This window comes from Hypanus sabinus, chromosome 10 (genome assembly GCF_030144855.1).
Source record: "Hypanus sabinus isolate sHypSab1 chromosome 10, sHypSab1.hap1, whole genome shotgun sequence".
Lineage (NCBI taxonomy): Eukaryota > Metazoa > Chordata > Chondrichthyes > Myliobatiformes > Dasyatidae > Hypanus > Hypanus sabinus.
In genome coordinates this window covers 5,697,508-5,723,083 of record NC_082715.1, presented here as the reverse complement: position 1 = coordinate 5,723,083, position 25,576 = coordinate 5,697,508, and the positions used below count along the sequence as shown (strand labels likewise).

General features: G+C 42.8%; 1 protein-coding gene across 1 annotated transcript in view; it reads left to right on the top strand.

Annotated features, from left to right (window-relative positions):
* Nucleotides 1–264: 264 nt before the first annotated feature.
* ufl1 (UFM1-specific ligase 1) overlaps nucleotides 265–25,576 on the top strand; it is a 102,478-nt gene continuing 77,166 nt past the window's right edge. The window contains exons 1-4 of the mRNA XM_059981385.1: nucleotides 265–650; nucleotides 4,204–4,349; nucleotides 17,629–17,657; nucleotides 20,236–20,333. Of these exons, the coding sequence (XP_059837368.1) occupies nucleotides 574–650; nucleotides 4,204–4,349; nucleotides 17,629–17,657; nucleotides 20,236–20,333 (350 nt within the window). The 5' untranslated portion in view covers nucleotides 265–573. The remainder of the gene's footprint in view (nucleotides 651–4,203; nucleotides 4,350–17,628; nucleotides 17,658–20,235; nucleotides 20,334–25,576) is intronic.

The following is a 25,576-nucleotide window of genomic DNA, read 5'->3' as shown; positions in this document are numbered from 1 at the left end:
AGTTCATTTTTTTTACCAATGTATGCAGTGTACAACCCTGAGACCCTTCTTTCCCACAGGCACCGAACAGAGAGAACCGTTCAAAAAAAAGCATCAACCACACCCCCACGCAAAAAAAACACAAATTGTGCAAACGGGAAAAAGCAAGCAAAAAACATAAGAGTATAAAAACAGAAATTCGCAAGGCTCCAGGCATATTCAGTTCAGTCCAAAATACACTGAACTTTAAATGATCACAAAAGCTGGTTGCATCGCCATTTGTTACGGAGGGCCACTGTACAAGTTGTAAACTCTGTCAGCTCCATCTTCCCCTCTGCTATCCGGTTTCCGAATGGCAGCAGAAATCCCTTTCCCCTTTGTTATTGATTTTTGTGATCCGTGGCAAAGCAGATTTCACACTCCGCAAGTCAGTGCCTGTAAACGTGGAAGCGCTTCTCTGCAGAAGAGCACAGGCGAGGTGGATGTCGCAAGCGGAACGAGAACGCCGGTCGCACTGCGAGGTTTGTCCGCGCCGAGAGCCCGTACGGCAGTGCGGACGTGTGACTGCGGCGGGGCCCGGAGAACCGACCGACAATGGCCGCAGACTGGGCTGAGATCCGCCGGCTGGCGGCCGACTTCCAGCGAGCGCAGTTCGCCAGCACCGCGCAGAGGTAGTCAGAGTGGAGGGGGACGGGGAGGGAGGAGAGACAGGGGTAGGGGAGGGAGGAGAGACGGGGGTAGGGGAGGGAGGGGAGACGGGGGTAGGGGAGGGAGGGGAGACGGGGGTAGGGGAGGGAGGGAAGGGGTAGGGGAGGGAGGGGAGACGGGGGTAGGGGAGACGGGGGTAGGGGAGACGGGGGTAGGGGAGACGGGGGTAGGGGAGACGGGGGTAGGGGAGGGAGGGGAGACGGGGGTAGGGGAGGGAGGGGAGACGGGGGTAGGGGAGGGAGGGGAGACGGGGGTAGGGGAGGGAGGGGAGACGGGGGTAGGGGAGGGAGGGGAGACGGGGGTAGGGGAGGGAGGGGAGACGGGGGTAGGGGAGGGAGGGGAGACGGGGGTAGGGGAGGGAGGGAAGAGGGGTAAGGGAGGGAGGAGAGACGGGGGTAAGGGAGGGAGGAGAGACGGGGGTAGGGGAGGGAGGGGAGTCGGGGGTAGGGGAGGGAGGGGAGACGGGGGTAGGGGAGGGAGGGGAGACGGGGGTAGGGGAGGGAGGGGAGACGGGGGTAGGGGAGGGAGGGGAGACGGGGGTAGGGGAGGGAGGGGAGACGGGGGTAGGGGAGGGAGGGGAGACGGGGGTAGGGGAGGGAGGGGAGACGGGGGTAGGGGAGGGAGGGGAGACGGGGGTAGGGGAGGGAGGGGAGACGGGGGTAGGGGAGGGAGGGGAGACGGGGGTAAGGGAGGGAGGGGAGTCGGGGGTAGGGGAGGGAGGGGAGTCGGGGGTAGGGGAGGGAGGGGAGACGGGGGTAGGGGAGGGAGGGAAGACGGGGGTAGGGGAGGGAGGGGAAACGGGGGTAAGGGAGGGAGGAGAGACGGGGGTAAGGGAGGGAGGAGAGACGGGGGTAAGGGAGGGAGGAGAGACAGGGGTAGGGGAGGGAGAAGAGACAGGGGTAGGGGAGGGAAGTGGGGTGGTGGAGAACAGCGGTATGCAAAACCAGTCATCTGTAAAAAGGCTGCTGCCTGCTGTACAGAGCCCCGCCCCCCGAGTTTACCACCACCCCAGTACACGCTCCCCAAATCTTCTGGTTACCGCCGCCCTATCCCTGGGTATACACTCCCTCACCAACCCGCTCAGGTATGCATTCCCTTGCTACCCCAGTCACTTCCTATAACAACTGCACTCAGTGCCTGTCGGCCTGAAACTCTTTTAGCAGCTATGCTAAAGGCTTTGTTCTGCAGGGATGGGTGATGGTTTCGTTCAACGCTTTGTGAATCCCGTTTTCCTATTCAGAACTAATTGGCCTTTTCCTGATCACTTTACCCATCGTTACGCTTTAACGCTGTATAGTTTTACGGGGTGTCTGGTGCAAACAAAAATCAATGAAAATTAACGACGTTGACATCAACTTCACCATTTTAAAGAAAACACATGTGCGAAGCAAGTGAATAATTTTGGAAATGTTGCTTCCAAACTTGGAGACTGTAGTTGCTTCCATATGTTTCAGGATTGCAAAGTTCTTGTGCGCTCTGAAGTTACTCACTTTCATGTCGTACCTTCGAAGTGCAATTTCTGATTTCGCTCTAGAACCACAGTACCGCCAAGAGGTTGGCTTTATTTGTCATAAATACATCAAAACATGCAGTAGAACACTTTGTGCCCAGAGTCACATTGTCCTGTTCCATTTGGCCCCTCCACCCCCATCTATCACACCAATCAACGCACAGTAAACTCTAACCCACTTTTTACGATGCTGTTCACGTTGAACATGCCAGTATTTATGTACTTTTAATTCCATATTTGTACTTTCACTTCTATCTTTATTTTTAAATAATTCTTTTTCCTTTATTGAACTTTTTTTGTTGTATGTCATGCCACCACGCGGCAAATCCCTAATACAGGTATTTGTATATGGCAAATAAAGTTGACCCTTGAAAAAGATAAACACAAGAAAATCTGCAGTGTTGGAAATCCAAAGCAACACACACAATGCTTGAGGAACTCAGCAGCTCAGGCGGAGGAGTGAATGAATAGTCAACATTTCGGGCTGTGACCCTTCTTCAGGACTGGAAACAAATGGGGGGAGGGGGGGAAGGAGGATAGCTAGGTGATAGGTGAAGCCAGGTGGGTACGAAAGGTAAAGGGCTGGAGAGGAAGAGAGGCGAGTGGACCATAGGAGAAAGGGAAGGAGGAGGTGATAGGCAGGTGAGAAGAGGCAAGAGGCCAGAGTGGGGAATAGAAGAAGAGGGGAGGGGGAGGGAAATAAATTACTAGAAGGAAAAATGGATATTCATGCCATCAGGCTGGAGGCTACCTTAAAGAAGACATACAGTTTGAGTATTTGAAATGCTCGGGGGTGGAAGTGTGTCGGATTTCAGATTTTTTGTGATTTTGGAATATATAATGAGATAGCTTGAGATCATCAGAATTCCCGACACTAAATTTGTGTGCTACCGCGAAGCAGTCTTTATCTTACACTTGTTCACACATCTGTACCGATACAGCTGTTCATGCTGGATTTTCATCAGCAATGATCTTGGCAAGCTCATCAGTGAATTTCTTTGCTGCTTTGTGATCAGCAGATGCTTTATCACCACAAATCTTTAAGAATTTAGTGCTGTGCCTTTTGTTAAATTTCTGCAACCGGCCTGCTGAATATTCACAATTGCCTTCAATTTTGAGTTCATTGTGATAGATCTTTGCTTGTTTCACGATCGGCACACTGTGAAGCAACTTGGGTTCAGTCTGACGAATCCGCTCTTTCAGTGCATTATGAAGATCTTCATTTTTTGCTTTATGGAGTGTTTTTCTATTTTTGATTGACTGCTGTTCATTACATATGTGAAGTCACTTCTCAGAATTGTTTGGTGCGCAGAGCCTTGTGCGTCACCTGGGAACCTTCCCAGCGCCTTGTAGGATTTTCCGTTTGTGATGTCACGTCAACACTGAAAAGAATTTCACATTTGAAAATTTTTGGATTTTGTAATTTTGGATAAAGGGTATTCAACCTGTATTTTAAAAATGAACAACATAATATTGTGCAAAAGTCTTAGGCACATATATAGCTAGGGTGCCCAAGACTTTTGTACAGTACTGTAGTAATTTTATGCATTGCACTGTACTGCTGTTGGGGAAAAAAATGAGTGATGATAAACCTGATTCTGATCTGGGTCTGTATTATGGACTGAGAGTGGGAAGGGGGCAGGAAGAGGGGAATCATGGTTAGGAAAAGGGGAAGGGAGAGGGGAGGGAGGGGAAAGCACCAAAGGGACATACTGTAATGATGAATAAACCAATTGTTTGGAATCAAGTGACCTTGCCTGGTGTCTCAGGGCTGGGTGTGTCATCCCTGCCCCTGGCACTCTTCTGCCACGACCCTCCCACAGCACTCCTCTCTCGCCATTCTAAACATCCTTTGCTCCTGCCAGATTTATAAACTTGCTCTCCGCTCTACGTTGACTGATGCAGCACTGTGCAAGCATTCCAGCTATATATGTATATATAATGTACAAAAGACTTTTACGCAGTACTGTAGACCTAAACTTTTATTTACAATCTCATTCCTGTAGGTTATCGGAACGAAACTGTGTTGAAATTGTTGCTAAGCTGATAGCAGACAAACAGTTGGATGTGATACACACGTTGGATGGTAAGGAGTATATCACTCCAGCTCAAGTTGCTAAAGAGATGCAGGATGAGCTGTACATTCATGGAGGTGAGTTTGCAAATCCTATGTTACTGAGTAACTGGAACTCTCTTCAATCAGGATATAGCAATGAAGTAGGATATTTGGCCCAATGAGCTTCCATCTTCACTTTCAAAGAACAAGCTGGTTCGTTCCATCCCTGTAATTTTTTTTCTTAAAACATATATCAATTTAAACTTTTTCAATGAACATATTTGTTGGCCAGAATAGGCTAATTCTGCTCTTGGGTCTAAGTGGTCTTTATTGGATCTCTGCTAAATTTTAAGAGTCTGAATAAAGGCACTGTGAATTTAATGAGAAAACTGTAACTGATGTTGATAGTCCAGAATTACTGAGTCATGATCAACATGGGTACATTTCACTTTATAGAACTTATTCATTACCTGTCTTAAACCTTTTATGATTTATTGAAATTAAATAGCTAGATAAATGTACGTAATAATTTAACTGGTTATGAATTAGGTGTATAGTGTATTAAATACATTCTAACGAAACACCATTGTCAAAATCTATCTAAAGAAAATCACTTTGTAAAAGGTTCTCACATTTCATATCTATAGTTGGTGAGAGGAAAACCAGGATGAAAGATCAATTTTGCTTATTGTAAAAATGTGCGTCACTTACCATTCACAAAATAATTCTGTGAATGGCTCTCAGTGTGCGTGTATCTATCTTTCGCTGTTGATTTCCGCTGTATTTTCTGTGGCCAAAGATTAGGATTGAAACAATAAATTTAAAACTTAAACACAAGATTCTGCAGATGGGAAATTCAAGGCCGTGTACACAAAGTGCTAGTGGAACTTAGCAGGTCAGGGAGCATCTTCTTCAGAAGTGAGGAATTTGAATCTTATTCAAAGTTCATTTTATTATGTTACGAACCCTGTAACTGGGTGTCTTACCAGCAAAGATAGGAGTATCCGTTGAAGTCTGATGATACTATTTTTAACAGTATTTATTAGTAAAAATACACAAAAATAATATCAATGCAAATATACAGATAATATACGTCATCAATACTAAACCTAAAAGTGTGGGTATAATAATAATCAATAAGAAATAAGCTCTATCGTTGTCTAGGGGATAATGAATTGTCCGATGGAAATATAAAGTTCAGTTCAGTTCATGCAGGCTGCAGTAGTTGTTGGTCGCTGTGTTGCAATTGGAGAGAGAGAGAGAGAGACAGCTATTGACTTGCCGACTCTCCTTTACAATCTTGATCCGTCGATGCGTTGTTGTGGCCATTCACGTATGACCCCTCCGTCCTTTAGCTAGACCGTTCTTCCGTGGCGGACTCATCACCCAGGCAAGGGTGGACACACACACAAGCCCCCACCGGTCTCGTAGCGTCTCTCCTGGTGCGTCTGAGGGATGTTTCCCCAGACCCTACTGTTATCCCCACTCACGGGGTCTCAGGTGTCAATCAGGTTGGGATGATGCAACCCATCAACCAGAGCACTCTGGTTGCCCCCTGAGGGGTTTCAATGAATAGAACAGTACTCAATACACAATCCTTCTCCCAAGAGACAATAGCAGTAATCAGTGGTTCCATTCTGCTTTTGTTAGGAGGAGACATTCCACTTTTGTGTTTCTGCGTTGTCTCTCTCTCATTTCCTTGGTATCAGTCCCAAAATAGTAGCGATTTTGCGATTCTCAAAAAGGGGGGGGGGCAACTTTGCACCCTTCTGCCCATCAGAGTTGCTCCTCATTTGTAACAATTATCAAAGTACATATATGTCATCCAGTACTACCCTGTGATTCATTTTCTTGCAGGAATTCACAGTAGAACAAAGTAGTAAAATCAATAAAAACTTAAATACAAATATTAACAAATAAGTAATGAATATTAAGTAAATAAATGAATGAACTGATAACATTAGTTACAGAGTCCTTGAATGTAAGTCCAGAGGTTGTGTTCATTGATCAGCATTGTGCTCAGTGAAGTTATTTCCTGTGGCTCAGATGCCTAATGGTTGAAGAGTAATAACTTCCTGCACCTGGTAGAATGGGTCCTCTTTCTCCTGGACCTCCTTCCTGATGGTAGCAGTGAGAAGGGAGCATGGCCTAGATGATGGGGGTCCTTGATGGATGCAGCTTTCTTGTAGCAGTGCTTCTTGTATTAAATATACTCAATGGTTGGAGGGGTCTAGTATGGTGTGGAATATTTTTCTGTTGCACTTTGTGTAGGAATAGTATTGGATATATCTATTTATCAATGGTATGTATTATTGCCTTTTCTAAAAAATTACTTAAAGACCTGTGTTTATCTGCCCATTGCGGGTAAAGCCCTCCCCACTATTGAGCATATTTACCTGACATGTTGTTCCAAGAAAGCAGCATCTAACATCAGGGACTCACCACCCAGGTCATTCTCTCTTCTCAGTGCTGCCATCAGGAAGAAGGTACAGAAGCCTCAGTACTCACACCACCAGGTTCAGGAGCAGTCATTACCCCTCAACCATCAGGTTCTTGAACCAACTCACTCAACTTCAATTGCCCCATCTTTGAAATGTTCCCCCTACCAATGTGCTTACTTTCAAGGACACTCTGTCTCATGTTCTCGATATATATTGTTTGTTTATTTATTATTATTGTTTCTTCTTTTTGTATTTGCTGTTTGTCTTTTCCAATGCCCCAGCTGCATGGTCTTTCATAGATTCTGTTATAGTTACTATTTGATGGACTTACAATGAATGCCCACAAGAAAATGAATTTCAGTGTTGCATATGGTGACATATATGTACCATAATAAGATTTGCTTTAAACACTTTTTAACAAGCTTGAATTTGAGGTTTCTATCTGATATTTTCAGCTGAATTCAGATTCTAATGCTGTAGGTTCCTCAGTCCTGTTTTGCAATCTTTTCCATAGATTTTTGGCAAATTATAAATTTTTAAAAATAGAAAAAAGGTACAATTTTGAAAGATATATTTTGGGTGAATATTTTATTAGAGGGAACAGAAATGGCTATTCAACTTCTACATAAAATTTAAATTGCCCTGTTAAATATTTAAAGTGGTCTGTGATTATATATGCAAACCACTAACATGTATTTATTTCAAGTGAGTAAAGACTGGTGCAATCACTAAGGACTGGAAGTGGGCTGATGTTGTCTTGGTATGCAAGAAGGGTGATTGCATTGGCCCTGGTAATGATAGACCAGTAAGCTTAATGTGTATCGTAGGTAAGCTAATGGAAATATTAATAAAGAATGAGATGGATCAGCTGATAAGAACAGGCATGTTAGCAGAAAGTCAACATGGGTTCAGAAAGGGGAAATCATGTTTTACTAATAGCTGGAGTTCTATGAAGTGGCAGCTACAATTTATGATAACAATAGTGGTTGATGTAATTTACTTGGACTTTCAGAAGGCTTTTGACAAGGTAGCTCACAAGAAGTTAATTATCACATTACAGGAAGCAGGGATTCAGGATAAGGAGCACCAGTGGGTGTGAATTAGCTCAAAAACAGAAAAGTTATGAGAGGATCATTTTCACACTTAGAAGCTGTTCAAAGTGGGGTTCCACAGGGATCAGTTTTGTGGCTGCTACTGTTTTCAATTTACATTAAAGATTTGGGTAAGCACATAACAAATAAACTAGTAAAGTTTGCCAGTGACACAAAATTAGGGGGCCGGGCTGATAACATTCAGGCAGCAGAATCAACAGTTAGATCTAAACAAAATCCAGATGTGGGCAGATAAATGACAGATTAAATTTAATATATGCAAATGTAAAATACTACATACAGGAAGTAGAAATATTTGATATAAATATGCAGTGGGGGACTTGAGTAGAAAGTGCACTGTATGAGAAGGATTTGGGCGTCCCAGTAGACTCGCCACTATCAACATCTAGACAACGCACAGAGGTAATTTGGAAGGCTAATAGAATTTTGGGCTACATAATGCACTCAGTGGAGCTCGAGTCCAGAGATGCTCTTGTTAAGCTGTATAATGCACTTGTGAGGCCACACCTTGAGTACTCTGTACCATTTTGTGTGAGGGATGTGAAAGCACTGGAGAGTCCAGAGAAGGGCGACAAGACTCATTCCAGGTCTGCAGGGTATGAGCTATTGTTTCGTACCCAGTAACTGGGTTAACAGACCAGCAGAAATGGAAGGATACATTCGAGTCTGGTGGTACCAAAAACTAAAGGAGTTTATTAGTAAACTAAGCAATACAATATCAAAAATGCAAATATACATATAAAGCACGTTAGCAATAATAAACATAGAAGTGTAGGAATAATAATCGACAATAATAAACAAGCTTTATCAATGTCTAGGGGTAAATGAATTGTCATAAGAGAATATAAAGTTCAGTCCAGTTCATGTGTGCTGAGGTAGTTGTGGTTGCTGTATTGTAATTTGTTGGTGTGAGAGAGAGAGAGAGAGAGAGAGAGAGAAAGGGTGAGAGAGAGAGAGAGAGAGAACACACAGCTGCAGCAGGCAAACCTTCTGTTGTCTTCTTATTCCTTCTTACTGTTGTGGTCATTTGGTTATGACCCCTCCGTCCTCAGCTAGACCATTCTTCTGTGGTGGACTCGTCACTCTGGCATGAATGGACACACACACAAGTCCCCACCAGCCCTGCCGTCACACTGTGAGCTTTGTGACCGATCTCCCGATTCAGTCCTCGAAACCCCCACCTTCCTGTGGGTGCACAACACTCGGTCAGTGTCCACTGGTGTGCCTGAGGGTGTCTCCCCACACCTGTCTTTTATCCCCTCTGACGGGGTATCAGCCATCCATCAACTCAAAATGACCATGTCCATCAAACTAGGCCACTCCTGCTGTCTCCTCGGGAAGGTTAACGAGCAAAGTAGTGTCTTTGTAGCGAAAGGTAGACAATCAGTGAAGAAGCCATAATACATAAATCAAATGTGTGTGTCTCTCTCTTATCTGTAGCAGATGTCCCTGCCTCTGTGCTTCCATCTCTCTCTCTCCCTCTCATTAGCAGCATAGCAATAGTTCATAGTTCTCAAAAGGGGGGGGGGGGCGATGGTTAACTCTGCACCCCACTTCCATCAGGTCTGTTCAGCACTCATAACACCCCCATCCATCAAGGAAATTTCACCAGGGTGAAAATTAACTAGTAAAGCACACTACAGAGTCTAATATAATACAGAAGTGGTCTTTAACTACAAGAATAATACAGATATACTTTCGAATTAACACCTGGATAAACAATCAACAATTACATTGTCACTCCCCTTTACATGTTGTATTTTGATATCGAATTCTTGTAACAACAGACTCCAACTTAATAACTCTGTTTTTATTTTTCATGTTAGCCAAAAATACCAATGGATTGTGTTCTTAGCTTGTATATTACAAAGTGTGAACCAATACAGGTGTGATTACCATGCAACACATTACAGAAGTTTGTGCAAATACTAATCTCCATTTTACTTTTAAACTTAACATTCAGTCAATCAACTATGATATTGTCTTTACTATTCACAAGCTTCGTTGAAAAGAAAGTCAAATTCTCGCAAAACCAGATCCTGTTATTCAAAGTGGCATTTGGTCAACCCTTGCCTCTTTTCCACTTAACCCTCACGTGGTTAGCTGACTCACCAGTTTGGAATAGGCCTTCACAGACTCCCTGCACAGGGGCTAGCTTATCACCAATGTTTTCCAGACTAAGCCCATTTTCTGAACTTCCTCACCACTCATTAATTTTAAGCATGTCATTAATTTTATCTTCAGGATCTTTAATTCTATTAGTTTCCAGTTTAACATCTGCAGCTGATCCCTCTTTGTCAAAACAACACTTTAAGTTTTGCCTCTCCAAATCACATACTTGAACAACATCAAGTTGTTTATCCTTAAATTTCAAAACAAATTGCAATTGATTCACAGGCACCTTGTTAACAAACCATTGTTTAGTTAACGGTCCCTTCACTTTGATTAACAGTCCTGGAAGCAAACACGACTTTAAACTTTCTTTATTCAAAAGTCTAGTAACACTTTTCCCCTCAATATCTTCAATAATATCCACATCACCAGCTTTCATCTCATCATGAATCCTTAACACAAGTGACTGAGAATCCTCACTTTCCACTGGTGCCAAGGTTAACCCTTTCTTCACTGAACCAAGTCCATCTGACCCAAAAGGATTGCATTCCTTTTCAACTAAGTCAGATCCCTTAGACTTTTCCTGAGCTTCAGCACTAGGTTCAGTACCCTGTGAATGCACAGGTACCTTCACAACCTGAACACAGGCAAACAGGACATCTGCCTCTTCTAGGCTTCCAATACCAGTCCCAGTTTCAAATTCTAAGTTCCCCTGATCCTCCCAGCTACTCTCTGGGCAACTCCCCTCTGGAGTAAACTCAACCTTGCGGGTTAAAACAACCTCGTCTGCTAACCCAGCAGACTCCCTCAAGGTAGCGGCATCCTTTTCATCTAGGACTGTCCTCATATTATCGGGAACACACTTAAATTCTTCAACTGCAAACAGCTCATGTCAAGCCAGATAGATCATCCATGTCCAACCCTGGACCTTCTAGCTGCCACATCTGTTTCTCATCTTGACTTTGTGCCTCCATAACCTCCTTCCTCACTCCCAAGTGTCCGTCTAGGGCAGGGGTCAGCAACCTTTACCACTGAAAGAGCCACTTGGACCCGTTTCCCACAGAAAAGAAAACACTGGGAGCCGCAAAACCCGTTTGACATTTAAAATGAAATAACACTGCATACAACGTTTTTTTTTTGCCTTTATGCTATGTATAAACAAACTATAATGTGTTGCATTTATGAAATTGATGAACTCCTGCAGAGAAAACGAAATTACATTTCTGCATGCAACAAAAACATTTTGAACTCCGAAAAAAAGACGTTGGGTTGAAAGTTACTTTTAAGTAAAATACTCAATGTCTATTTGAGTCCTTCTTGTATTTATGAAAAACGCCGAACTTAAATTTTCCGCCAGCAGCAAACCAAAAATAACATCAGCCAGCTGTCAGCCTGAAAAATAAAAGGACTATTTCACTGAACAATGAAAAAATATGAATATACATAAAATAATAGGCAATTAAAATATTTATCATACTTGGTTAATGGGATTTCTGCTCCTGGACCTCAGCGCAGAGTGTCTGCACATCAGGGCTGTATGACGTCACCTTCATCTTTACACAGGATCGCAAGCTGTCATCTGTGAGGCGTGCGCGATGTTTGTTTTTAATAAAGTTCATGTTGGAGAACACCTGCTCACTTACATATGTGGATCCAAAGATCGACAGGACTCAAAGCGCATACTTTTTAATGTTTACATAAATGTCGGGCATAGCATTCCATGTTTCGAACACAAGTTTGTCCGGTTTTGGAAGGTTTTCAATATCACTCCATTTGTGTTTCTGAGCAAGAACGGCCTTCGGACGGGCAACATCTTCAAGGTCTGCTGTCAAGCGTCTAAACTTGGACACCCATATGTCTTTGTCGGCTATGTCGGCCAGTTCTATCTCAAGATCAGGTTGACTCACACCTGCCAATGCAGTCGTATTCAGTAGGGAAGGATCGATGCTTAAGGGAGTGACCGGGAAGGATAATGTGTTTTTTTCCTCTCTGAACTCACAGAAGCGTTTCCCAAACGATGTTTGCATTGCGATGATTGCAGAATGTAAATACTCCGAAATTATCATGTCGTGACCTTGTTTGAACTCTCTCAAATTGGGGAAGTGAGACAAAGTGCCTTTCTGTAAATCTCTGGCAAGCAACGTCAACTTGCGCTCGAATGCCAAAACATCCTCCAACATGTGCAGGGCTGTGCGTCCTTTCCCCTGAAGAGCTGTGTTCAGCGTGTTCAGGTGCGCTGTCATGTCTACCATGAAGTGTAGCTTTTCCAGCCACTCTGGCTGTTCCAGCTCAGGAAAGATGAGCCCTTTGCTGCCCAGGAAAGTTTTCACTTCTTCCAGACACGCGACAAAGCGTTTCAGCACCTTCCGTCTGGACAGCCAGCGATAAAAACACGTTGTAGCGGTGTCAGTAAACTGCAGTCAAAGATAGCTTTATTCGAACTAAACAGCCTTGCTTTTAAGCCTCCCTCAACCCGCCCCCCATGGGCGCAGATGCTGCAAAAGACGCGTACTCACAAACCCCCGTAGGCTATCTCCCTTAGCCGGAATGCTGGCTAATTGTGAGCCGTTTCGGATGTGCCAGCCACACTTAGATTGTACAAGATCACCATAATCTTCAAATTTAGAATTACATTTCAAAAGCTAACAAACTAACATAAAATACATTTTAATTAAATACTGACCAATTATTTCCCAAAGCCACAGGGAGCCGCAGCACAGAGGTGAAAGAGCCACAAATGGCTCGGGAGCCGCAGGTTGCCGACCCCCGGTCTAGGGGTATCTTATGGACAAGGTTCAAAATTCCGTTTCTTGACAACATTAAATCTGCTTCGTCTCCCTTACTTTCTTTAGCTCCACTATTCTGTTTTACCATCCTCTAACCCCTCTTGGACAAGGTCGGTAAAAACATCTCTGCTAAATCAACACTGGACTCATTTAAACTGGTTCCTGTCTCAGCCGCCTTTCTGGACATGCTGCGAGTTACTGTGCATGCGGGATAAATCTTGGACTCTGTGGGCGGATCCTCAGCACTTACAGGCTTGCTTGTCAACTTCACTGCTGAATACACATCCCCAGTATCTCTCCAGATCCGCACTGGAACTGGGGTTTCTCCTTCCTTCACAGATACCATCCCTTCCGAAATAAACCTCTCACGCCCCTCTTGGGCTCTATCTAACCTTGCCTTCCTCATCGGTCTGCTGACCGGCTCAATGCAACCAGTCGGAGTTGTCGTCTTTCCCTTTCCTGTCTCCTTCTTGAGCAAAGCACTTAGATGCTGTGTGGCCCGCTTTCCCACAATTATAACACGTAAAGTTGGGAACCTTCCTGCCAGCCTGCTTTTCCTCCTCGCCTTTTCCGGTAGTCCCTGGCTTATTCTCTGACTTAGCCGGTGGGCTTTCTCTACCGTCCCTACTGCCTCTCTGGTAGCTCTTATTTGGGGGAAACTTTATCTTGTGGGTTAAGGCATATTCATCTGCTAGCTTGGCAGATTCTGATATGGACTTATTCTTCTCGTTCGGGTATGTCCGGATATCATCCGAAACACAACCTTTAAATTCTTCGATCAGAATTAACTCTCTTAGACGGTAGAAATCCTCCTCCACCCCTTCTGCAGCACACCAGCAGTCAAAGTACGCACACTTCTCGTATGCAAACTCTGTGAACGTATGATTCCACTGTTTCCTTAAGGCCCTGAACTTTTGTCTATACGCTTCGGGTACCAGCTCATAGGCCTGAAGGATAGCCTGTTTTGCTTCCTCATAATCCTCTGCAACCTCCACAGACAACGCCGCATATGCTCGTTGAGCCTTCCCTTTAAGTACACTTTGTAACAACACCACCCACTTATCTCTGGGCCACTTCTGGTTCGCGGCCATTTTTTTTCAAAATGCAAGAAGTACCGATCAATGTCCGTCTCCTCGAATGGAGGTACCAACCTAATCTCCTTACTAACATTAAACTTTTCCCCACGGTCTGCCCCACTATCCACACGTTGCCATTTCTCCCTCTCGAACTGTCACTGTTTTTCTGCCTCCTTTGCCTCCAACTTAATTCTCTCCAGCGGCATCTGTTCTAGACGTAACTGGATCTCCCCTTTCCCTACAGGAAAGTGTTCTAACACCTCCGGCTTGAATATCTTCCTCGCGACATAATGTTCAGCTATTTTACATTGTATCTCAGCCTTCGTCATCCCTTTCTTAACCTCCTTGAGTTCCAAGGTCTCCACCATATCCCACAACTCAGACTTTTTAGCCTTCTGTAAACCCACAGGGTCCGGACTTAACAGAAACTCATCAACATCCATTTCTGCTGTTTGCCTTTCTGGTTTTTCACACAACCAGATCAGATTAAGGAAATTCTACCCCGATTCACTGGCCCCCCAATTTGGTAATCAAATCCCGGAGACACGGCCCCAATTTGTTACGTACCCCGTAACTGGGTTAACAGACCAGCAGAAATGGAAGGATACGTTGGAGTCTGGTGGTACCAACAACTAAAGGTGTTTATTAGTAAACTAAGCAATACAATATCAAAAATGCAAATATACATATAAAACAAGTTAGCAATAATAAACATAGAAGTGTAGGAATTATAATCAACAATAATAAACAAGCTCTATCAATGTCTAGGAGTAAATGAATTGTCATAAGAGAATATAGAGTTCAGTTCAGTTCATGTGTGCTGAGGTAGTTGCGGTTATTGTACTGTAATTTGTTGGGCGAGAGAGAGAGCGAGCGAGATGTAACAGCTGCAGCAGGCAAACCTTCCATTGTCGTCTTATTCCTTTGTACAGTTGTGGTCATTTGGTTATGACCCCTCCGTCCTCGGCTAGACCGTTCCTCTGTGGTGGACTAGTCACTCTGGCATGAGTGGACACACACACAAGCCCCCACCGGCCCTGCCGTCACACTGTGAGCTTTATTAACCAATCTCATGATTCGGTCCTCGAAGCCCCCACCTTCCTGTGGGTGCACAACACTCGGTCAGTGTCCACTGGTGTGTCTGAGGGGTGTCTCCCCACACCTGTCTTTTATCCCCACTGACGGGGTATCAGCCATCCATCAACTCAAAATGACCATCAAACTAGGCCACTCCTGCTGTCTCCTCGGGAATGTTAACGAGCAAATGACCTTGTAGTGAAAGGTAAACAATCAGTGAAGAAGCCATAATGCATAAATCATATGTCTCTCTCTTATCTGTAACAGCTGTCCCTGCCTCTGTGCTTCATCTCTCTCTCTCTCTCTCTCTCTCTCTCTCTCTCTCTCTCTCTCTCTCATTAGCAGCATAGCAACAGCAATAGTTCATAGTTCTCAAAGGGGGGGGGGGGGTGATGGTTAACTGCACCCCATTTCCATCAGGTCTGTTCAGCACTCATAACACTATGAAGAAAGATTAAAAGAGTTAACTCTTTTTAGCCTGAGTAGACACTGAATGAGAGGAGACAGGATAGAAGTGAACAACATCATTAAGGGTATAAGTAAGGCGGATGCCACCTGTTAATCCACATTAAAAGACCCGAGGCTGTAGTTGGAGACTAGTTAAAGGGAGATATCAGACTAAAGTGAAGAAGCATTTCTTTTTTTTTAAATTTTTTTTATTAGTTTTTCAAAACATTTTACAAATTAAAAACCCCAAATCCTAATGAGGAACATTAAAACAGTGCAAAATTAAGCATACAATAACAATATGCTACAAAGGAAGAGAATTTAGCAAAAAAAAAGCACCTAAATTAAAGACAAGTAAGCCCCACAACACAAGAAAAAACAACAGCAACTCCAGACCAACCACCACACAATATAGAGAGAATAAGTCAGGACAGCCAAGCTCCCAGACTGTGAATACACTCAGCAACAGAGGATAATAATGCCTTCTACCAGAAAAAAAAGGAGCTGAAAGCAAGGGACCGAAAAGAAAAAAAACCCTAGTCAAGAGGAAGGTTATGAAAGTACTCGATAAAAGGTCCCCAGACCTTATGGAACTTTAGATCCGAATTGAGAACTGAATAATGAATTTTTTCGAGGTCCAAACAGGCCATAATGTCGTTAAGCCATTGAGCATGAGTGGGCGGGGCAACATCTCTCCATCTGAGGAGGATAAAGCGTCTAGCCAGGAGAGAGGCAAAGGATAATATTCGGCATTTGGTCGGATCCAGACATAAATCTGTCTCGCCCCAAAAACTGAACAGAGCAATTAAGGGGTTTGGTTCTAGGTGCTGATTCAGAATACACGATAACGTAGTGAAGACATCTTTCCAGAATTTCTCCAAGCTAAGACAGAACCAGTACATATGGATGAGAGAGGCCACGCCCCTCTTGCATTTATCACAGAGCGGACTAATGCTAGGGTAGAATCGAGATAGTTTAGGTTTAGACATATGGGCTCTATGAACAATCTTAAACTGTAAAAGGCAGTGGCGAGCACAAAGAGAGGTTGAGTTAACCGATTTGAGAACTGAATCCCAGCTCTCCTCAGATAAGGAGATATTTAAATCCTGCTCCCAGGCCATTTTGATTTTATCCATGGGGGCCCGTCGTAAGGCTGCTAGTTTATTTCGGATGATTGATATTAAGCCTTTACCTAGTGGATTCATGGAAAGAAATAGGTCCATAGCATTTTTCGCAGGCATTTCAGGGAAGTTAGGAATTAAAGGAGCAATAAAGTGTCGGATTTGGAGATATCTGAAAAAATGAGCATTGGGCAGATTGAACTTAACAGAGAGCTGCTGAAAAGAAGCGAAGCGATTATCAATGAAAAGATCTTCAAAATGTCTAATGCCCTTCCTATACCAAACCTGGAATGCTGAATCGTATGTAGTAGGTAAAAAAAGGTGATTATGAGCAATAGGGCTGGAAACGGAAAACCCCTGGAAACCATAGCATTTCCTGATCTGAGCCCATATACGCAAAGTGTGTCTAACAAGAGGATTAGCTATTGATCTGGGCAGACTACTAGGGAGTGCAGAGCCAAGAAGTGCAGAGATAGATAATTCTTTAGTGGAGCTCAGCTCCATTGCCACCCAGTTAGGGCACTCGGGTTGGCCATGGAAGAAAGACCAGAAGGTAGCACGACGTATATTAGCTGCCCAATAATATAAACGAAAGTTAGGTAAAGCTATGCCACCCTCTTTTTTAGATTTTTGGAGATGGATTTTATTAATTCTAGAGCGCTTATTCTGCCGCAGATATGACAAAATAATAGAGTCCAAGGAATCAAAAAAAGATTTAGGAATAAAAATTGGGATAGATTGAAATAGGTATAAAAATTTGGGGAGAACATACATTTTAACAACATTAATACGACCGACCAAAGACATAGATAGAGGTGACCATTGTACCAGACTCTGTTTTATAGCATATGAAAGGTTGGCAAAGTTTTCACGAAAGAGATCTTTAAATTTCCTTGTGACTGTAATTCCAAGATAAGTAAATTGATTATGGACTACTTTAAAAGGGAGATCATGAAATGTTAGTTCTTGTGCTTCTTTATTAATTGGGAAAAGTTAAGAAGCATTTCTTTACACGGCAAGTTGTGGACATATGGAACGAACTACCTAGTTGTGTAGCTGAAAGTAGTACCTTAGAGACTTGCAAATCTAAACTTGATGGTTACTTCAACACACTATGTAAATAGGCAGTTGGCCAGCTTTGTTGGGCTGAATGGCCTGTTCTTGTCAAAAACTTTCTAATGTTCTATTTCCCTTACTTTTCAGGCAGGATAAATATTGTGGATCTTCAACATGTGAGTAAATTTTTTGTTTTAAGATTCTTATTTTAATGTTGCACATTGAATGTCCAGTTTGAGTTTAATCTGAGGTTGAGATGTCTGCAATCTTTTAACAATGACCAAATTAAAGGAGTAAATGTATTGTTGGTGCCTATTTGTATAGACAAACCTGGCTCTGATGTAAAACTCTTGAAAGAGGCTAATTTGGACAGAACCATAAAGTTAAAAAGAAATCTCTCTCACAACAGAATACTTTAAATTTGATTTAGGCCACTAACAATGCTTAATTAAGTGCTGCTAAATGGGATAAGTCAGGTGGACTCTCGATGGTTGGCATAGAGATGGTGGACCAAAGAGTCTATTTTTGTTCTGTATTATGGGCTCAAGTCAACTTGAATGAGAAAACTAGCTTTAGTCTGTTTTCTTTTGTAATGATTTGTATATTGTCCATGTTGTAATTAGGGCAATGAGGTGATCGGTTCCCTATTTGAGAACCCACCTTGTATCACATGTAAATGAGAGGAGAGAAGCAGTTGAGCCCATGTTGAACGATAATAAACCTGATTCTGATTCTGAAAATGTTTTGTACACAAAGAAAATGAAACCGCTTGGGGGATAATGGCAATGAAGTAGAAGATCAACAGTAACTTTCCTGTAATACCATGGGTTCTTAAACTTGGTAAGCAGCCTCGTGTGTAGCACCTTCTCAAAGGCCTTTTGGAAGTCCAAATATACAACATCCACTGCATCCCCTTTATCTATCCTACTAGCTATCTTCTCAAAGAGTTTCAACAGGTTTGTCAGGCAAGATTTTCCCTGAAGGAAACCATGCTGACTTTGTCCTATCTTGTCCTGTGTCACCAAGTACTCCATAGCTTCATCCTTAACAATTGACTCCAGCATCTTCCCAACTACTGAGGTCAGGCTAATGGTCTATAATTTCCCTTCTGATGCCTTCCCCCTTTCTTAAAGAATGGAGTGGCTTTTGCAAATTTCCAGTCCTCTGGCATCATGCCAGAGTCCAATGATTTTTGAAAGATTATTACTAGTACCTCCACAATCTCTATCACTACCTCTTTCAGAACCCTACAGTGGAGTTCATCTGGTCCGGGTGACTTACGTACTCTTAGGTCTTAGCATTTTTTAAGCACCTTCTCCCTTGTAATAGTAACTGCTCATTTTTCTTCCCTCACACTCTTCAACTTCTGGCATATTGCTAGTCTCTTTCATAGTGAAGACTGATCCAATCTACTCATTTAATTAATCTGCCATGTCCTTGGCCCCATTTATTATTTCTCCCTGATTTTCTAGTGGTCCTATATTCACTCTCATCTCTTTTATTTTTTAAATACTTGATAAAGCTTTCACTATCCATGTTTGCTAGCTTGCTTTCATATTTAATCTTTTTCCTCAATGATTCTTTTAGGTGGTCTTTCTAGGATTTGAAAAGCTTCCCAGTTCTCTGTCTTCCAATTAATTTTTGCTTTTTTGTATGCCCTCTCTTTTGCTTTTACATTAGCTGATGAAATGGTTGGGCCAAATGGCCTAATTTGACTGCTGTAGCTTCTGGTCTTGTAGTCTTACTAGTAGACGATAAGACCATAAGACCTAGGAGCAGAATTAGGCCATTCAGCCCATTGAATCTGCTCCATCATGGCTAATTTATCATCCCCCTCAATCCCATTCTCCTGCCTTCTCCCCTTAACCTTTGACGTTCTTATTAATCAAGAATCTAGAAACCTCCACTTTAAATATACCCAATGAAATTTACCTCCACAGCTGTCTGTGGCAATGAATTCCACCGATTCACCAATTCTGGCTAAACATGGGATATATGATTCATATCTCTTGTTTGGATTCACATCTTATTTGTTATTTGATGTTGAGATATATATTCTTTGAGCTCTTGTGATGCACTTTGGCATGATTGGATGTCTATCCAAGGCCCAAACTGTACCGCATTGTGCTTCATTTAATTCATTTGGAGTTGTTCAGGGTTTTCAGCAGTTCAGCTAGCATTTTTATTATCCACTGGCATGACCATAACCAGTTAGCTTTTCTTAACAATTTATCTCTCAAAATTCAAAATCGGCTCTGAAGTGTATTTCCTCATCTGTTTTCCTATAGGATCACCAGACTCAAAAAGCTGTTAATTTTTTCAACCAGTACAGTTGATCAACACCTGGCCCACAAACTCACCCACCACTACTATGTGGCATTATTCAGGGTGCCAGACTCAGACACAATTACTTTTCCCCAAGTAGTAAAGCTGATCCACCTTTCCACAGCCCCACCTGCATTCATTTCCTGTCAGTCACCCTGTGTGCAGACACTCCTGTGCCTAGAGTCACTTTATGGACATATAATTAATCTATGTATATAAGCTATCTTATGTATTTATATTTATTATGTTTGTTATTGTTGTATTCTTTATCACGTATTTATATGTTGCATCAGATCCAGAGTAATAATTATTTCATTCTCCTTTACACTTGTCTACTGGAAATGACATTAAACAATCTTGAATATGTTATTTTGATAATTGGCATAGTCTTAAACTATGTTAAAATTTTGTTTTTGAATATTTCTTTAGATTCTCAATGTGGATCTAACACACATTGAAAGCAAAGCAAGTGACATTGTTAGATCAAACCGAAATATTCAGCTTGTGTTAGGCCAGCTGATCGATGAGTGAGTATTGCCAGTTTCTTTATCCTAATTTACCTGTAACAATGGAAAGATTTTAATATTAATTGGATTTCAAAGGCACATTAGTTTATGTTTCATTCATCTCTGGTTAGATGCAGGGGCGTGAGCAATAAAGCATTTATCTCACGTCGTTAGAGATTCAGGTACAGTCCTGACCTTGAGCTGGAGTTCAGCTGTTCTTGTGACTACTTGGGTTTAAAGATTAGCTTTATTTGTCATGTGCACATCGCAACATAACAGTGAATGTGTCATTTCTGTCAACTCAAATCAGTGTGGATCGAACTGGGCAGCCCATAAATATCACCATGCTCCATAATTCACTGACATTAACCTGTATGTCTTTGTGAGATGGGAGGAAATTGGAGCATATGCAGGAAAGCTAGGCAGCCACAGGGAGAGCATACAAACTCCTTATAGTGGCCAGTAATTGAACCCCAGTTGTACAGCTGGTCCTGTAATAGCTGTACTCTTTACCACTGTACTACCATGTCACTGTGCAGTTTTCTCAAGGTGTTACAGTTTTCTTCCACATCCCAAGACATGAGTTGGGAGGTAAATTGGCCACTGTATATTGCCACTTGTACATAGGTGATTGGTGATCAGTGCACTCATTGGACAAAGGAGCTATTTCTGTGCAGTCTCTCTCGATAACTTCTCAAACCACCTCTCCACCCATTTCGCAAGACTGCACGTGGGGCTTTACCCCTCATCAACCCCTTTGTAATTTTAATTTGTCCCCAAGCCACGGTCTCCCCCATTCCCATTATCAGTATTGACTAGCCTCCTGACTGCATTTTTCTACTCTAATCAAATGTTGTTATCAGCATTAACTTGTTCTTTACCCCCAGCATGTCTCCTGCTTTGTGAATCCTCCCTGTAGGTAACTCTTTTCCTCAATAATGGCCAAGTATCTGGCCTTTTCTCTGATTCCTATTTGCCTTTTCTGATTTACACTTTGAATTCTTACTATGTTAGATTATTGCAAATGTAACGTTCTGGTTCTGTGCGATTTTTTTTCCTCTCTCGCTGTCACTTTTTGTGTAAGTTATCTCTTTCCTGTCCTGCTGTCAAGTACCTGACACGATTCCCTTGATTCCTTTTGTAGCTGTTGTACTGGAGCAGCACAGGTTAAAGATTTAATTGTGTAATTATTGTCTCCCAAACCACCCCCTCCCCCCCAAGCACTTGGGTACTGAAGAATGGCAATAAACAATCTTGAAAATGATTTTTGTGTTCGGAATTCCCTTTCTTGCTTTACATTGGGAAAGCTTTGTCCCAAAAATGTCCAACAAGTGGTTAGCTTTGTTCAATGCTTTAACAGGACAGGGGCTGCCATAGTATTGTGGTAAAATATAAAAAAATCTGGCACAATTAAATGGTAGCCCTGTCCTTTTGGACCATTGAGACAATAGACAGTAGGTGCAGGAGTAGGCCATTCAGCCCTTCTAGCCAGCACCACCAATCACTGTGATCATGGCTGATCATACACAATCAGTACCCTGTTCCTGCCCTCTCCCCATATCCCTTGACCCTGCTATCTATAAGAGCTCCATTCAACTCTCTTGAATGCATCCAGAGACTTGGCCTCCACTGCCTTCTGGGGCAGAGCATTCCACATATCCACCACTCTCTGGGTGAAAAAGTTTTTCGGCATCTCTGTTCTAAATGGCCTACCCCTTATTCTTAAACTGTGGCCTCTAGTTCTGGACTCACCCATCAGCAGGAACATGCTTCCTGCCTCCAGCGTGTCCAATCCCTTAATAATTTTATATGTTTCAATCAGATCCTTTCTCATCCTTCTAAATTCCAGTGTATACAAGCCCAATCGCTCCAATCTTTCAACATATGACAGTCCCGCCATTCCAAGAATTAACCTTATGAACCTATGCTGCACTCCCTCAATAGCAAGAATGTCCTTCCTCAAATTTGGAGACCAAAACTCCAGGTGGGGTCTCACCAGGGCCCTATACAGCTGCAGAAGGACCTCTTTACTCCTTTACTCAATTCATCTTGTTATAAAAGCCAGCATGCCGTTAGCTTTCTTCACTGCCTGCTGTACCTGCATGCTTGCTTTCATTGACTGATGTACAAGAACACCTAGATCTCGTTGTACTTCCCCTTTTCCTAACTTGACTCCATTTAGATAGTAATCTGCCATCCTGCTCTTACCACCAAAGTGGATAACCTCACATTTATCCACATTAAACTGCATCTGCCATACATTTGCCCACTCAACCAACCTGTCCAAGTCACCCTGCATTCTCATAACATCTTCCTGACATTTCACACTGCCACCCAGCTTTGTGTCATCAGCAAATTTGTTAATGTTATTTTTAATCCCTTCATCTAAATCATTAATGTATATTGTAAACAGCTGTGGTCCCAGCACCGAACCTTGCATTACCCCACTAGTCACAGCCTGCCATTCCAAAAGGGACCTGTTAATCACTACTCTTTGTTTCCTGTCAGCCAGCCAATTTTCAATCCATGTCAGTACTCTGCCCCCAATACCATGTGCCCTAATTTTGCCCACTAATCTCCTATGTGGGACTTTATCAAAAACTTTCTGGAAGTCCCGGTACACTACATCCACTGGCTCTCCCTTGTCCATTTTCATAGTTAAATCCTCAAAAAACTCCAGAGGAATAGTCAAAGCATGATTTTCCCTTCATAAATCCATGCTGACTCGGACTGATCCTTCTACTGCTATCCAAATGTGTCGTAATTTCCTCTTTTATAATTGACTCCAGCATCTTTCCCACCACTGATGTCAGGCTAACCGGTCTATAATTCCCTGTTTTCTCTCTCCCTCCTTTCTTGAAAAGTGGGACAACATTAGCCACCCTGCAATCAGCAGGAACTGTTCCTGAATCTATAGAACATTGGAAAATGATTAACAATGCATCCACGATTTCTAGAGCTGCCTCTTTAAGTATCCTGGGGTGCAGACCATCAGGTCCCAGGGACTTACCAGCCTTCAGACTCAACAGTCTATCTAACACCATTTCTTGCCTAATATAAATTCCCTTCAGTTCATCCTTTACCCTAGTTCCTTTGGCCACTATTACATCTGGGAGATTGTTTGTGTCTTCCCTAGTGAAGACAGATCCAAAGTACCTGTTCAACTCATCTGCCATTTCCTTGTTCCCCATAATAAATTCACCCGTTTCTGTCTTCAATGGCCCAATTTTGGTCTTAACCGTTTTTTTTTGCTATTCACATACCTAAAGAAGCTTTTACTATCCTCCTTTATATTCTTGGCTAGTTTACCTTTGTACCTTTTTTTTTCTTGGTATATTGCCTTTTTTGTTATCTTCTGTTGCTCTTTAAAAGCTTACAGGTCCTCTGGTTTCCCACTCATCTTTTCTATGTTATACTTCTCTTTTATTTTTATACTGCCCTTGACTTCCCTCATCAGCCATGGCCACCCCTTACTCCCCTTAGGATCTTTCTTCCTCTTTGGAATGAACCAATCCTGTACCTTCTGCATTATTCCCAGAAATACCTGCCATTGTTGTTCAACTGTCTTCCCTCTAGGGTATTGTTCCATTGAACTTTGGTCAGCTCCTCCCTCATAGCTCCATAGTTCCCTTTGTTCAACTGTAATACTGATACATCCGATTTTCCCGTCTCCTTCTCAAATTGTAGGTTAAAAGATATCATATTATGGTCACTACCTCTTAATGGTTCCTTTACCTCAAGGTCCCTGATCAAATCCGGTTCATTGCACAACACTGTCCAGAATAGCCTTCTCCCTGGTAGGCTCCAGTACAAGCTGTTCTAAGAATTCATCTCGGAGGCACTCCACAAACTCCCTTTCTTGGGGTCCAGTAACATTCTGATTCTCCCAGTCTCCCTGCATGTTGAAATCCCCCATGACAACTGTATCATTATCTTTGCGACTTGCCAATTTTAACTCTTCATTCAACTTACACCCTGCATCCAGACTGCTGTTTGGGGGCCTGTAGATAACTCCCATTAGGGTCTTTCTACCCTTAGAATTTCTCAGTTCTATCCATACTGACTCTACATCCCCTGATTCTATGTCCTCCCTCGCAAGGGACTGAATATCATTCCTCACCAACAGAACCACCACACCCCCTCTGCCAGTCAGTCCGTCCTTTCGATAAGGTGTATATCCTTGAATATTCATTTCCCAGGCCCTGTCCGCTTGAAGCCATGTGTCTGTTATTCCCACAACATCGTACTTGCCAATTTCCAACTGAGCCTTATGCTCATCTGCTTTATTCCTTATACTTATGCATTCATATATAATACTTTTAATTCAGTACACCCCTCCTTTCATATCAATTCCTGTTTCACTTGGCCATACTGTATGATATCTTCTTGAGCTTTCTACTCCATTGATTCTGTTGTCCTTTTTAACTTACTTTCACTTTCCCTTTAACTCCATCCTTATATTTCCAGTTCATCCCCTCCCCCCCTCTACTTAGTTTAAACACATCCGTGTTGCAGTGGCAAACCTGTCTGCCAGAATGCTGGTCCCCCGCCTATTAAGGTGCAACCTGTCCCTTTTGTACAAGTTGACCACTTGTCCTTGAACATTTCTAGGACAACAAGGTTTAACCAATGCAAAGCTAGAAGGGAATTCCTGGTCATTCAATCTCTGTCCGGATGCCCAGGTCTCCATCTTGATCCCTGGACCTTCTGAACGTGAATATTCCCCAACCACTCCATTCCACTCCTGGTCACCAACCGTGAGGTCTCTCCTAACCCCTCTTCCTAAACCCATCCTTTGAACAGACCACTGGCCAATTTCTTATGTTTGGAAACGCAGCAGTTTCTGTTCAGTTTCACTAAAAACAGCCATCAATGCTGGTCTGATACAACAAGTTTTGCTGCAAGGCCCATCTCTTGTATCTGGGTCTGCCTGAACACTCTTGGCCAAAATCTACCCCAGTGGTTCATCCTCTTTCACATGAGTTAGCAATTTAGTTCATCTCCCTTCTTTGACTTGGGATCAAAATTATTCCAGCCACAGGTGAAATACTTAGTAAATAATGTGGATTTTGAAGAGTAAGCAGAAGATTTCTGAGTTTAAGAGTGACTTAATGCAAAGTGTGCAAATGCTAGGGAGGAGGCAGTGAAAGGGAGGCATATATAAGGCAAGAACCAAATAAAGCAGAGTTCATCGAATGAGGGGATTTGGTTTCAAAGCAAGATATTGATGGACTGAAATAGAAGGGCAGAAGTTTTAAATTAGT